At 44.6% G+C, this 15,853-nt stretch overlaps 1 protein-coding gene across 3 annotated transcripts in view; it reads right to left on the reverse strand.

Moving 5' to 3' along the window:
* Positions 1 to 15,853, reverse strand: part of TMCO4 (transmembrane and coiled-coil domains 4) — a 45,062-nt gene that overhangs the window by 13,163 nt on the left and 16,046 nt on the right. For all 3 annotated transcript variants that reach the window (XM_019293684.3, XM_010412491.4, XM_010412492.4), the window contains 9 exons: positions 15,406 to 15,538; positions 11,643 to 11,740; positions 10,978 to 11,121; positions 10,367 to 10,486; positions 8,889 to 9,053; positions 8,271 to 8,407; positions 6,716 to 6,800; positions 3,006 to 3,123; positions 33 to 150 (listed from right to left, as the gene is read on the reverse strand). In XM_019293684.3, the coding sequence (XP_019149229.2) occupies positions 33 to 150; positions 3,006 to 3,123; positions 6,716 to 6,800; positions 8,271 to 8,407; positions 8,889 to 9,053; positions 10,367 to 10,486; positions 10,978 to 11,121; positions 11,643 to 11,740; positions 15,406 to 15,538 (1,118 nt within the window). The remainder of the gene's footprint in view (positions 1 to 32; positions 151 to 3,005; positions 3,124 to 6,715; positions 6,801 to 8,270; positions 8,408 to 8,888; positions 9,054 to 10,366; positions 10,487 to 10,977; positions 11,122 to 11,642; positions 11,741 to 15,405; positions 15,539 to 15,853) is intronic.

A 15,853-nucleotide genomic window follows, 5' to 3' on the forward strand; every position in this document is an offset into this window, starting at 1 on the left:
GATGGAGAAAAAATGAGAATATGAGAACTTACCACAGAGGAAAGGTCCATGTTCACCATCCTCCTGTCATCCAGGTCGACTGGCTGGAGGCCTGCAACGTTGAGCTGGACAGAGGAAGTTCTGTAAACAAAGCTCAGCAGCCAGTCCCCCCTAGAAGCAGAGAAGAGTGGGAATAAATCCTGTTGACCAGCCAATGCAATGTGGAATCAAAGAATTCCATTCCAGAAGAGTTTGGGTTAGAAGGGACCTTAAAGCTCATCCTGTTCCACCCACTACCATGGGCAGGGGCACCTTCCACTAGACCAGGTTGCACCAAGCCCCATCCAACCTGACCTGAACACTTCCAGTGCATTACTACTCAGACCATGAGGAGAGTGGAAGGGCTGGGAAGCACAGTGATGTCTGGAGCAAGACCTGCTGCAGGTCTGTGTGATGTAGGAATCACACCAGGAATCACTTGCTGGATTCAGGGCAGGTTCCTGGGACACAGGGGTGTAAGCCTGAACTGAATGCTGATCCATGGGTGTAGTCTCTTTACCTGCAGGGAGTTTAAAAATCTGACCCTTCTGTTTATTTCTATGTTTGCTTAGGGATTGCATATTGACGTATTTCATCTTTTCCATGTACTGATAGGTTCTCCAGCCCATAAAGCTGTAAAGGTGATGAGACCTACAACACTGATGTTGTGACATAAATATTGACTGTGAAGCTCCTGGGAGTGCTCCTGATTTATAGGTACTGTAGAAATACATGGCTTCAGTGACAGAACTAGGAAGAGTTTGCTCCCACTCTAAAGCAGTGCCATAAGTCACTGTGACAGTTTCAGGGTAGACCATGGCATGAGGAGAGAAGGAAACACAAAACTCTTCTGTGCTGAGCAACAGCATAAAATCTGGGCACTGAAATGCCACAGTGCTCTATAGAGCAGACTGAAGTGGGACATGAGTGGGATTTGTGCTCTGTGATGGCACCAGGTGAAATGCTCCTGCACAGGTACCCATTCCTGGCTATTCCCAAATAATCCACACTAGGAGTTGTAAGTAAAATCCACGTTGCTCAGGCGTGGGTTCTTTCAGAAGCTGAGCCAGTCCAACTGATTTGGGTGAGGTTTCCCCCTGGGAATTTGTAACCCCTCTGTTAAGTGGGAGGGGACAGCTCCGACAGCTGACAGGGCTCTCACTCGCCCTGTCCCTTTATTCCAAAACCAAAGAAGAACAAGGACTGAAGCTCAACAGCTGGGCTCAAATCTGATCTTACAGGAATTCTATCCAGTGTAATTCATCCAACCTAAATAGAGTTACTCCTGAAGTGACAGAACGAGGCCACCCTTTGTACAAGCGAGAGACCAGAGAAATCATAATCAGGTGAGGCCTTACTACACAATGTTTGTATAATCTTTCTCCCATACCTCAATCCTCACAGAAATTACCCATATCTCTCAATTCCCTCCTCTAGCTGCCCCTCATGTTACCTGAATAGCCCCTATTACATGTGACACACACATACTGTATTTTATTCCAACAGCCAGGCAGGCTTAGAAACTGTAACAAGATCTTTTGTGTGTGTGTGTGTGTTCTAGGAAATGGATACACTGAGCTTCTTACAGTGAAATTTAGTTTTGTAGAACACAGGGAGGAACAATATTTTCTGGGTAAACTCAGTTATATGCAATGATTTCTATCATTTATGGCTTCTTGGAGGAAGTCAGAGCACTCCCAGGGAGGCAGCTTTTCCTTATGCCACATGAAGAAACACTGCAAGTGGTGTTTACATCCAACATCCCTGAAAATCCTGGGATCCAAAGAGGACAAAAGCAACAATTTCCAGCCTAGCTGAGAGATGGGATCGATAATTTGTTGTTTTAACCTTGAATACTTTTAAATCATTGATTTAATTCCTCTTTCTGAGTTAGAACACTCTGCTAGAAGCACAGTAAGACAATACTTCCCCACCTTCCACATACGTGTGTAGGCATCCATATGGATGTGTGCATGGAAAACGGCAGCAGCATTTTCAGCTGCCCTTGACCCGAGGGCTCACAGCTTTATAAACTGTCTTGACTTGCAGGTTCTTCGCTAATCTTCTTGCCTGGTTATTTCTCAATTTATTTCCCCATGCTCTTAGTCTTCCCTGCTTCATTCCTTGGTTTTAATTTCCCCTTATCTAATTGTGCTGGTAAGCAGTATTCCTGCCACAATTATCTTCCAAGACATAGTCATTAGGTTTGAAGCTGTCACTTGAATACTTAATAGCTTTTCTGAGATTGCTTCAGCTGTTTCAGACCTCTGAAAGGTCTGAAGCTGCTCTTCTCACCCAGCAGCTCCCACAACTCTGCACAACAGTAGTCTGCTTTTATTTCTGAAATGTTTTTAAATGTGGTTTTAAAAGGCTGGTATTTGTTTTGAAGGCAATCTTTGTATTCTTTCACATCCTTACTAAATTTGCTACAGCTATTCCAGCTATTCTTCCCCTGTAAGTTACATATCTTGTTCATGTGGACTATCTTGACCAGAAACCCAGTCCAGATATAAAAACCTTCAATTTGCTTGAGCTCCTTCCCTTCCATTGTGATTTTCACATCTTGTTCCCTATAAGCAGCCGCAAGTGAACTGCATCTTAAAGCTTTTATAGATTCTAATTCCCATTCTTTAAGTCAGCAAACTTAACTGCTGTATTTATAGTCCTTCACATAAAGCTGAGATTTAAAGGGGCTTTAGAACATACCAGATTACACACACAAACACACTGACCCAGCTTTAGGATCCCTCTATGAACAGGACCTGCTTGGGCTTCCAGTGTCACAAAGAGCCAAGAGCTGGGTCAAACAGCCTTCAAGTGTCTCCTGAAGCTGTTATCTCCAGTGGATCTGAGGGAGAGACCTGGAGGGATGAGGCTCTGGCACTGCTGAATCAACGTCCTCACCAGCACTCACAAGGTGCTTGAAAGGGGTAAATAGCCCAAACCATTCCCAGGCTAAGGAGGCCGGGCACTGAGCACACACTGACCTGCAGTAGCCGTTTATGATCCTGCCCGACACCACTCTGGTGAGAGCTTTCCAGTGCTTGGCTTCTCCTTCCACTGGAGCTCCCAGTAAGACGACGTCTTCAATGATCCCTTGTGAGTCTGTTAAGGTGAAAGCAGAACAGCTCAGATTTAGAAGATGGATCAGAAGATATTCTTACATGAAGTGTGTTCAGATGTGTGCTACAGAAAAACCATTGTTTCAGTGGCTTCAATTTGAAAGACAGGAACACTGGAAAGGAGGATCATAAATACAACTTTGTATACATGTGAAGTGTCCACAGATCACCTGGAGCTAGTAAATGTGAAAAATCAAGATCCTCAGACAGTGCAAAGGACCAGGCTGATGGCAGGAGGGAGAAATGGCCTGGCCTCTGCCCAGGAAGACACTGTTCAAGCAGCAAACCTCTGGAAAAGCTTGGAAACCTCTGGAAAGGTTTCTGCAGGCTCACTGATGTGAGCACAGAGCTTTGAAACAGGTGAAAGGGTCTGAGATCCCACAGAGTGAGCAAATGTTGTGATACGTGAAGCATGAGGAACCCTTCCCACAGCTGATTCTATGAAAAACATGACCTGAACATGCAAGAGAAAATCCCAAATTGTTAATACTGATTTGGAAGTAGCAACAACAGAGGCACTTGCCAATGCACAGTGAAGATCTATCAGACTGATTTCCTTCTGCTGTAACCTGAATGCCCAGGGCCTGATTTGCCGAACAGCAATGTTGACTTTTAAGCATAATAAATCTTCCTCACTTATCAGAGAGCTGCAGCTGGGCAATTTCAGGAGAAATAATGATGGAATGAGAAATATTGGGCAGCTCTGCTACTTCTCCTAAACTGCTGAACAATATATCAGCATCTTCCATAAATCTTTGTAAAGAGAATTAAATGGAAGACTCATGAGCATAACATTCCAAATCCATGCCCTGCACCTGTGGGAGACCAGGCTCCCCAGACCTGAGCTAAACCCAACATTTGAGGGAGAGGTGCTGCCTGGGTAGACTTTTCAAATGTAAATCACTTAGCTTCCTTTCCCTGAAAGCAGTAAAGGATTGGAGCTGCCTGCAGTGCCTGGATCCTTCTCCATGGTGAAAATCCCGGTGCCTGACAAATCCAAATGAGCTCTCCTGGAATTATTTCTTATTGCAGAGCAAATTTTTCACCAATCAAAGAGAGCAAAGAGCAATTCAGTTTTGTGAGTCTAATCTGTGAGCAATAAAGCCCTGTTCCCTTAATCATGGGCAATCAAAAGGAAACCCAGAGCCTTACTAACGGGAAAGCTCGTTCCAACCAAGGTTCTAAATTCCACGGCCATGGTGTAAGCCAACCGAATAAACAAACAGCTAATTCATCAGGATCCTGAATTTTTAGGCAAGGTGTTGGAAGCTTTTGTTTCTCCAGTCCTTTGTCCAGATTATTGCTTGCTCAGAACAACAAAAAAAAATGTTTAGCCTTGGCTGCAAAATGCTCATTTTCTTTGAATGTTGACAGGATAGAAACCTGGGAACAGATCACTGGCCTGCAGAGCAGCTGAGGCTCGAGATAAATGAAATGTATTTCACAGTTTGTAAATCTTTTAGATTATGAAGAACAATAAAGTCTGCAAAAGCAGTGGAAAAAAATTAATTCATTAACCATTTAACCTCACAGAGAGTGGCTAATGAATAAGGAGTTTTATAAAGGAAAGTTTCCAATCAAGTCCAAGCAGGTGGGAACAGAGTGAGAATGCCAGGCCAAAATTAAAACCTGATTAAGATCATTTCTCAGAAAAGGTGTGGAAGAAAGAAGCTGTTCCAGAGACCATAACCAATCCTGGGAGCTGGGCCTTGCTGTGCCCTTGGGATGCAACTCACTGGGAAAGGGAAGGTACCTCAGCACGTTAGTCCTGACTGGACAGAGAAGAGGGCTGGAACTCAGCTCTGGCTGTGTACAGATGTTCCAGGGCAGAGCTGGCAGCAGCACTCCCAACACCTGAGCACAGCAGGGATCCCAGCCCAGCGGGGTACTGGTCACAGGAGCTGTGATCAGTACCAAACACCCAGTGTGTGACACCTCACTCCTGTCACACACAGCTGGGTTTCAAGGTTCAGGCTCTGGTGGTAACAGCCATTCTCAATTTGCATTCGTTTTCTAAATTGCTAATTATTTATTAAAATGCATGGGAATCACGATGAAGAAATCAGAGCAATGATCTTCCCACGCAGTAACGTGTCTCTGATGGCTCATTTACTCCAGCTTCTGCCATAATGTCATTTTCTGGAAACCTGCTGAGCTCTGGCTCCCAAAGTCATCCGTGATGAAATATCGAAAGGTTATTGCATTGCTTTGCAGAGAAGCATTTGAACAGAGTCTGAGTCCCTGCCATGGTGTTTCACTGGCCAATCCATCATCTGCTATTTGTCCTCAGAAATGCCACTGCCATCTGGATACAGAGCCCTGCATGACAGGGCCGTGTGATCCTTTCGTGTGAGACATCCAAGTCCAAACCCAAATCAGTCTCAGCTGTCCCAGGTCCCAGCTCCATTCCTTCTGTGGCTTGCTCTGGAATGTGCCTGTGAAGAACGCCTTGGCAATCTGTGCTAAACATGCTGCTTTTCATCTCACAAACAGCTCAGCTTTCAGAACTCAATTAAGGAACTGAAAAATCAGTGTATGGTGGGAGCTGCTCTGATACATCACCATGATACTTGGATTTCTTTGGAGTGGCAGCCAACCTTCCAGACCCCTAAGGATTTCCTTCCTAAGCTATGGGCTCATGTTATTCCAGAGTCTGCAGGCTGAAATAAAAGCCTGGAAATACCTCAGCCCTTGGCATCCTCAGGACACAAAAAGTGTAGATCTAGGGCCAGATTAGGATCTGGGTGCTGGCACCAGTGTAACTCCGTTAGGCTCATTCTGGATTTGATTAGATTTATTTTGAGAACAGAATTCCTGTATTTGAGGACTTCCATTTTAAACCAGAAGTGAAGTTCTGGCACACAGCTGTCAGTGCTGACCTTCTCCATCCTCACTTGACCCACCTACTTGGACTTTACTGGACATTTCCCTTATAAAATTCCCTATTCATGATTTATTGTGAAGCTAAATGGTTAATGAGTTAAATTGCTACGTGGGGGGAAGGCAGGCTGCACACATTCACTGCTGACTCAACTCCAAGATACAATTTCCATCAACTGATCATAATGATTTTACTCTTCTTTTTTTCCTAAATTAAAAATAGAATCTATTAATAAACAGAACCACAATGGGTAATAAATTGACAGATGGTTTTATACTTGACTTTGGGGGAAAATTACCATGAAAATAGCAGATGATAGTGGCATTTCAGTGACTTAAATGGAAGGCAGCACTCAGGGAATCAGATACGAGAGCTGCAGAGAGCTCCCAAGAAAGGCAAATCCCTCTGCCGGGATCAGGCAGTGTGTGGGCAGCTCCAGACTGATCACAGATGTCACCTTGTTGTTTACAGACCAAAGTGACCCACTGGAACCCCTCAAGTGAAGACAGTGGATTTCATCTGCTGGACTGGGGGAAATGACAGCAGAATTTGACTCCAAAGGCATTTAAACCTCTTTTTTGTTTGTTTTTGTCCTATCCTAAAAGAGCCAAGCTGTGTTCTTCCTCTTGGAAGAAAAATTTCTCCATCAGGAGTAAGGAAAATAAAAGAAAAAAGGTTAGAAGGTGAATTTTACCTTTTTCTTGAGCCATTTCCTGCAGGCAGAAGTAAATGACTCTGGCACCCAGGCTGAAGCCAATCAGTGTGACAGGTCTCTGGCCCTGAGAAAGAAGGAAAGGAAAAAATGCCATCAAATGGTGTTTTCTCTGGAAAGAGAGACTGGGCTTGGGATCCCCAAGAGCCTGAGACACAGAGCACCTGCTTGTGCATCACCTTTGAAATACTGGAGTGATTTGGTTGGTTTCAAAGGGATCAGGTCTCCTCAGAGTCATGCCCAGTTCAATATGGAGAATTCTACATATCCAAGTATTTTGTATGTTTTGATCTTCAGAAAATCAACTGAAAAAAATCTCATGACCAGCAGTTACAACAAAGCAGATGTTTCAAACAGAACCAAAACAGATGCTGTCACTGGTTTGAAATTCCAAATGAAAACCTTCTTCAAGGAACAAAATTTTCCTAGAAATGTTTCAATAAACAGAAGAAGAAGCTGTAACACAAAAATACTGACCACGTCCTGATTTCAGGCTGAGTGACAGCAGCACCATGCGATGGTTATAAAAAATGATGGGGCTTTTAAGCTCTAAGCTTTTATTTTGAATAGCCTAATAAGATTTTCTGTAAGATCAAAGGGAACCTAATCCTAACATCAATGAAAAATGGTGTTTGTAATATGCAGGGAGCAGGTGTGTGATGGACACCCCAGACATCACATTAACTAGTTTTAGATTCTCCAGCACACTGGAATGTGTGTTTTCACAACAGCAAATGCTTAACAGGCAGGAACAAATGCCCCCGAGCAAAACAAAGGGCTTATATGAAATAAAGTTTATTGAGCTTTCTAGGATTGGATTCTCATGAGAAATCAAGTTTGTTCCTCCTCTGCTGTTCCACCTTGCTGGGACACACAGCTCTGGGGCCACGGCTCCCCTCGGGCTCCTCTATAATCAACAGTGACTAGTGTGAGACAAACATGTGGGCAGCAAAAACCAGTGCTGGGCCAGCAAATGATGGCAGGCTCTTGAGGGGCAGAAATGTCTTTTTTCAAGCCTTTTCAGAGAGACTTCCGTCACTTCTGTCAGACACCAGCCCATTCCCCTTCTCTGCAGGCAAAGCCACGGCTCACTGGGCGTTGGCTGCCACCCACTTTTCTCTCACATGGTTTTGCTGGTGCCTCTTAATGATCAATAAATATTTTTAAAACTCTGTATTCTCCTTTCCTTTTCACCCAACCTCACTTCCTGCTCTCTGACTTCCACTAGGTGAGTGGGCCTGGCTGTGACATGGTTAAGCCACTGATCATTTACGTCCTGGATCTTGTCTTCCTCATTTAGAAAAGCTTTAGGTTAAATGGAACAAATCTCAAGTGGATTTCTCTGATCCACTTGGGACTTCCTCCTTTTCCCCAGTGAGCCAGATATCTGCTGGTCACCTTCATGCAGCACTGAGTTTTTGTTTTATTAATTTTTGTCTCCCATGAAAGATGCCATGTAACCAGCATGACTATCAACCTTCACCCCCTGGGCCAATTCCCTCCCAGCCGTAATTCCTGGATAATTCTGGCTGGTCACCTGCTGTCGGCTGAGCAGGATATGTGCAAGGTGTTTGCCCACTTCAGCAGAGCGATGCAGACACACTCCCCAGGGGTTGTCAATGACACTGGCAACAGTCAGGAGCGATGCTGGCCAAGTCAAGGCTGTCACAATCCCTGCAACACACAGAGGTTTCTTAGAAAACACCAAAATCAAGAGAGTTCACTGAAGTTAAAAGCTAAGCCTAGCAGCTTTTGTCATTTCCAGCTCTTCTTTCCCAATAGCTGTGCTGAGAAATGCTTTGCTGGACTAAAGATAAGAAAGAATCTGATGTTCTGGGAGGGGGGGGGTGAGTGTAACCTGTGTGTTTCTGTACAGCAGTAAATGGTGTGATAACATGGAGAAATGAACAGTCACACGTGAAGGAAGGTGTTTCCAGCTGTAACTTTAACAGAATGATGCAATGACACAGCAGCTCAGCAGGAAAGTCCAGGAAAGCACAGCTAAATTACAGGTGTGGTGGAGGTCACTTCTCAGGTCACTTCTGGGCAGTGCCAGCACTGCCTCCTCCAAAACATTCCTTCTTTAGGAAAGATCCTCTAACAGTGAAACTGCCCAAGAGCCACTCATCAGATGTGATACAATTTAGTTTCTTACCTGACAAGACAGTGAATTTTAGGGCTTCTTGAGCCATCATGTTCACAAAACCATTCAGCAGGGAATCCAAGGCATTGCCAAGCTCCATCAAGTACTTGGATTCCCAGGCCAGGCAGTACTGCTCACTTGAGTGCAACATGCTGCTCCACGGGGCTGTGAAGCTCCCTGGGAAAGGTGCAAAGATGGAATTCATGTCTGGAGAACACAATGGCTGATTTTTGGCAAGAGGAGCCCAAGAGAGGATCGGAATAGAACGTGCAGGACACTGGAATATTCTGGCAATGCTATTAATGACAGATCAGCACTGAAGGGCAGAGCAGAATTGTCATCTTAATTTATTAAAAGCCTTCCCACACTGTTCCTTCCCCAAACAATGCAGGCAGGTTGAGGCAGCTGCTGATCGAAGTGACACAAGATTCCCACAGTGGACTGTCGTATTTGGGGACACATGGATTGGCAGCTACTGGCAACTCCAAAATCACAAAGTGGCAAATTGCATAAAATTCCTGTCCTCAGTTCCTCTGTCTGAAGGAGTGTGTACACACACTACAGACACTGCTGTAAGGAGGAAAATGGATGACAACCCTAGTTTTGCTCTTTAAAACATCCTAGCAGATTGCTAGTTATGGAAGAAGAATGTGTGTCATCTGTTAACTCCCTTTTAAGGGCAAACAGACACAAAAAGGTTCCTGGAGGGACACACTTGCCTCTCTAACCGTGCCTGGGAGCCCTCCAGCCCTGAGGATTTGGACCTCTGGCAAGCAGATGAAGAGAGAAGCCAAAGCCCAGCACTGCAAAGTGAAAGGAACTTCCCTGTGACAGCAAACTGCAGCCTGGCAAGCGACAGGGTGAGACATCCTTCTGTGTTAATGATATCCAGAGTTAATTATGGTGCTTCTCAATGAACTGGCAGCTGTTCAGTCAGGTTGCACATCAGCAGACAGGTGACATATTTTATATGACAAGCTACACTGGAAAATAAAGCACTACAGACCTTTCAAGGTTTCCCCTGTAAGTCACCTCCAGAGTGCTGTGCTTAACAGGATTGACTTGACAGAACTTTCTTGCCAATAAACCTCATTAGCTGACAGATATAGAGAGAGCAAAACCACACTGTTTTCTGTTAATTCCTGGAGGATAAACATAAGGTCTCGGAGACATTTTGTACTAGTGCTGGCAATCATCTCCCAAACAGACCTTTTCTGGCAAAACCTTCCAACAGTTCCTAACAGAAACAATCCTGCTGCGGCTGCTCCCAGTCCTGCTATCACTACCAACTTAATGCCCTCTTCTTTGCCTCTGTTTGCCTGGGATTGCAGATTGGGCTGCAAAGTCTTATGGTGACAACTGACATGGTTCAGTCACCATGCCATGGAAATGTGGGGCAGACATGCTGCTTTGTGAGCACAAACACAGCCTGAAGTGGGACACGGCCATGGCTCTCTGAGGTCCCCTCTGTTTCCTCATCATGTTCTTACCATATTTGCCAGTGCACAGCCATCCAGTGATTGCTATGGTGATGTGGAGCTGCTTCCCTTCAGTAAGTGGGAGGAATTCAAACTCTTCTATGGCTCCCACACGTTTCTTCATCTTGTATCCTACACACAGCCAGGAAGAAACACACAGCTCAGAGACGGCACAGAAAGGACACACTCTGCTAACAGAGTTCGTTAAGGAATTAATTGGGTAACCTGGAGAGGGTTTTTTTCTTTTCAAAACCCTCAGTCAGTCCATGCATTACTTACAGCTTGGTAAGGAGCCAACATGATCCTTCTGAATTTGTTTGATCTGAGGGAATCTAGCCGAGGGGAATTTTTGCTGTAACAGCTGCTTTTCTCCATGGCAGCATCTTTCTAACCCAAAGCAGCAAGTTTGCATGTCCTTCATTAACCACACACCAAATATTCTTTCCCTGTTTGGTCACCAGGAGCTACAGAGTACCTTAATCAGCAGTGACATAAAAATCTCACAGATTACACCTCCAATTGCTTCCCTTGCTCTGCAGAGAGCTCAGTGGGGTCACTAACTGTGCTTTTGCAGACATGATCCTGTACCTCGGTGCCTGAGAATGGTGTGGTCACTCTCTTACCAGCAAGACCAGCTCCTGCTGCTCCAAAAAGGGATGCCATGACAGCAATCCCAGCAGTTGATCCTAAAGCAGCTGCTCCAGCACTCCCGATGATCGTGGCAGCTCCCGCAGCAACCAGAGGGGCAGCCAGGCCTCCTGTCAGACCTGAAGATGCAACAAGAGATATCACCGAACTATTACCCCTTAGAAACCCCAGGCAGGCATTTCCCTGTGCTGGGAGAGTGCTGATACTCCTGCTGGAAGAGCTTTTTGCATGTCCAATAAAGGGACTTCCTGAGACCCTCCCCAGGCCCTGAATCTCTGCCCAAATCCTTTGCCTGACTTCAGTAAAAATGAAGAATCATTTCAAAGTCAAAGGAACATTGTGTGGTGATCTGGGGTGAGCTGTGCTCTATTTGCTCAGGAAACATTGATCTAATCTCACACTTTCGATTTCAGAGTTGAAGATCTGATCCTCTTGTAACACGAGAGCAAAGAAGGAGAAAACATTTGTAAGGCTGACAACCTCAGTTTAATGCTTCCCCCAGCTAGTGAAGCTACACTGGAATAACTTTTCCAGCTAATTCTTTCATGCTTATTTTTATGGGGCTGAAAATACTTTTCTTGGAGTCAGACCCCTCTCTATCCCTGGTGCTGTGTCCCCAAAATGCCAAGGGCAGCCTCACCAATCACTGTTCCACCCCCAACAGTTGCCAGACCGATCAGCAGGTATCTCTTCAGCTTTTTCCTTCTTTCCTTCTTTTTTCTTGAGACTTCTGCAGTTCTGTGGGGGGACCAGAAGTAGGAAAACTAAGGGAAAAGCCTGGTGGATAACACTGCTGCATCAGAATCTTCTTTTATTCTCCTCAGTGTAATTTCCCTCCCAGGAACAGTAAAAAGGAACATGCAGGTGTGGACTGTGACAGCACACTGAGATTTATGAGCATGGATTTAGAGATTTAAATTGAATGGATTAAATGGACCACATATTTAAATTGAAACGATTTAATTGCTGACAAAAGCCAACAGATATTACTTACTCAGAAAACCCTTCCTAATAGGGCTGAAGCTTGTAAAAAAAAAAAAAGAAACAAAAAGTCAAAAGCATTTCATTAACTATATGCTGCCTAAGTGTCCTAAAAAGCCACAAGAAAGCTAAGGAGAAACAGGGAAAAATGTTTGAAATAAAAGGGACTAGGGGTAATTTGTGCTAACAAACAGAGATGCAATTAAACTATTTTCCAGCATCAGTGTTTACTTCAAGCTCCTTTCTAATTGCACATCACAATATAATAATATAATAGGAATTAAACACAATCATCAGTTCATTTGTCTGTGTGCATTTAAGCTGTATTTTAACAAGCTTATCAGAAAGAGGTAAACAAACCTAAAAGGAACAAATACCACTTATTAGCTACTACTTTTGACTTCTCTTTAGTGTCTTTGCTTTTTCTCTTACAAGAAGTGCTTCAATTTCAGAGGAAAGTGGGACAAACAGAGGATACTGGAGTAAGTTGTTTCCAAATGAAGGTTCCTTCTGGCCTGTTTACACAGTTAATCCAGGCCTTGAAACATGACAATTTATCTTGCTTCCAAACTTGGATGTTTTCCCTGTTAATCCTAGCCTAATTTTGGATTTTCATTATCCTTATAATTGCCTAATCCTTCCTGGAACCCCCTAAGCACACTGTAATTTTGATTAAGACAATTTTACACGAGTCCCAAACAATATGCAGCTTTGTGAGGCGCAGCAGGAGGAGAATGGAGCTCAGTGGGTGAAATCCCTGAGTCACTGCACTCACTGGCAGAACTCCCACGGACCTGCACGTCACAGAGATTCTGTTTCCACAGAGACCCTCCAAGAAACCATTGTTCATTACCTTAGGCAGCTGCAAACGTGGTGTCTGCAGAGAACACCACCTCTCCAGTTTCTGCACAACCACAGTCACTTTCTACAGCCCTACGGACAAAGTGGTGTTTGGCTATCAGAGAATCATGGAATCATCGACGTTGGAAAAGATCTCCAGGACCATCGAGTCCAACCTGTCCCCAATCCCTACTTTGTAACCCAGCCCAGAGCACTGAGTGCCATGTCCAGTTGTTCTTTGAGCACCTCCAGGGATGGGCACTCCACTACCTCCCTGGGAAGCCCCTTCCAATGCCTGACAGCCCTTTCCATGAGGAAACTCCTCCTGACTTAACCTGAAGCTCCCCTGGCGCAGCTTGAGGCTGTTTCCTCTCATCCTTTCAAAATGCTCTACTTTGTCCCTTAGTCACCAATCTGAATGCTTGGCTTTGGATAAAATTGCTCCTGGAGCTCTTTACACAAGTGCTGCAGCCGGGCTGTTCATACCTAAGCTGGCAATACCCAGCAATTTCTGTTCTACATGAGGTTCATCAGCTTTTACAGTCACTGCACTGTGTCTGAGAATAATGACAAGAGAGCTGGAACTAGTGTAACCTGGAGTCTGTTGGAATAATGAGCAGCTTGAGTTATGTGGGGAGAAAGAGAGTGGCAGCTAAATCCTGCCTGCCAATGCAGTAAATAAAAGGAGGAGTTTTGCCTGTCACTGCTTCCCTTCTGGAGCTGCCAGCAGCTGCTTCCTAATGGCTCCTCCATTATCATTATCACTGGATTACCAGACTGCTTTTATCCACTGTGGTAATTAACTGCTGCCTCTGGTATTTCTCTACCCTCACTGAATGAGCAGCTTCTTGCCTGAACCACAAATTATGTTCAGAGAGATTGTTATGGGGAATTTCAGGTCATTTTCCAATAAGGAAAAGTGGCAGGAGCGCACATTAGCAAGCAAATGTTGTGATGTTTTCCAGTTTCTTACAGAACTGTGTACAGAAGAAAGGTTCACACACACCTGCAGGTCAGAACAGGTTTGGTACAAGTAACATGGATCTAAGTGGTTGGAGCGTAATTCTATAGAGGATTGTACATTTAAACTTGCAGATTCTGGGCCTCAATCCAACACACCATCCACAGCAGCAAAGGCAGGAGCAAAACCTCCTTTTAACAAATATCAGTAAAAACACCTGTACAGGAGCTGCCACAGTTGTTTCTGTTCCAAAACCTATTGCTGGTCAAAGCTGGAAGCATCCCAAGCACATGCTGGTGTTCCCAGCCCCAAAATCTGTGAGGTCAAGGTGGTGATGGGTTTATATTTTGCTTCCTTTCCCCATTGACTCCTGACTTCAAACCAAAGACAGGGTCATGGATTCCCCACAAATCTCAGCCTTGTTTTAGCACAGCAACAACAATGTGTTCACACTGCGGTCTTGGGCTCCTCTCTCCACAAGGATTTTTCTTTTTCCTTTTATCTAATAGACATTTACTCCCACAGCTGCGATTTGGGCAAAGGACAAGGTAGGAATCCCTGGCTCCTTCCACAGCAGACACACAGGAACCCCACTGGCTCGGCAGCAGGGTTTGAAAGCTGTGCTGTTCTTTCGCTGTTATCAGACACAGCTTAAAGGCCCAGCGCTGAGTTTGTTTCCATAAACCACAGCAAAACAATCCCCATCAATACCAACCCTTGCTCCTGCACGCCAAACATTTGGCAGTCCATGATCTTTGAGATTATTCTGACTTTTCCTTTTTACAGTGGGCTATAAAGTTAAGCATTATTTGAATACTGTAATTAGCTGTAACTAGAAGATACCCATCACATGCTAGACCCCATGGTAACATCTGAGCTGAACCATGGCATGGGTGTTGATTAAAGCCTTTATTAGCATTCAGGGTAATCTCACAACTCATTTGCTGAGTTGACAGATGAAAATATTTCCCTTGAAAGTCCACTACAGACATGTTTACTGCATTAAATATCACTAAACCATCACGCAATTCCTGCGCCCGATGAGAAGAATATGAAGATACTACATTTCTTACAGATTCCAAGGATTAATCCTGTATTAATAACAGAATTAGGAGCCAGGTCTGTACATATCTGAAGATTTAGCCTGTTGCTCTCAGAAATCTCCCTTCAATAGGAGTTATCCAGCTGTCTCTTAAAGATGGACAGATCCATAGACAACAAACAGCTGAGGATCCAACCCTGATTATCTGTAGGAACTTGATTCTGCAAGAGGCAGTTCTATCTGAAGGAGACTGGGCCAAGAGACAACAAGATCTTTGTGTTGTATTTATGCAAAATCTACAATCTCTGAGAGGCAACTGGGAAGAGGAACAGAGGCAGCTCAGTGCAGAACAGCCTTTACCAGTGTGCAAGGCCAGGTCTCAGCTCTGATTTTAAGAATGCTGAGCTTTTCTGCTTGTCAGTGCTGCCAGGGCTCTGCAACCCTAATCAAGCCATAAATGACTACAGTAAGAGCCATGTGGGGAATAATCAGAGACTGGACTTAGGCACAAGTAATTACTGCTAAGCTTTTGAGCACTGGCAGTGTTTTTGATCCCATAGTCAACCCAAATGTTCTTACTCTGACTCTTCCTCTTTTTGTTCCTTCAGGCTCTCAAGCAGAGATTCCTCCAGAACTTCCAGATCTTCCAAGGGGATTCTCAGCAGCTGGCTGACATGACAGATCAACACCCTGGCTCGAGCATCATAGTATCCTTGAAAGAGAGAAAAGCCCAGGAAATCAGTCTAATCAGTCTGATCACACAATTTAGTTAAGGGCACAGCACTCAAGGAACATGTCACAGAGCAGCTCCTTCTCCCAGGCCCTCTTTTTCTTCCAGGAACATGAGAAGAGACTGATAAATGGAAAATCCTTCTTCCCTGCGAATAGAGCCACCTCATCAGGTAATGCCTCTGTGGCCGGAAAAGGATCTCAGATCCTTTGGTCTCCATTCTCTGTGAATAGAGGCCTGCTGGCAACTTTTCAACAGAGAAATGCTGCAGCAGGACCACTGCTAACTGGAAATATC

Source organism: Corvus cornix, chromosome 21 (assembly GCF_000738735.6).
Source record: "Corvus cornix cornix isolate S_Up_H32 chromosome 21, ASM73873v5, whole genome shotgun sequence".
NCBI classification, from domain to species: Eukaryota; Metazoa; Chordata; class Aves; order Passeriformes; family Corvidae; genus Corvus; species Corvus cornix.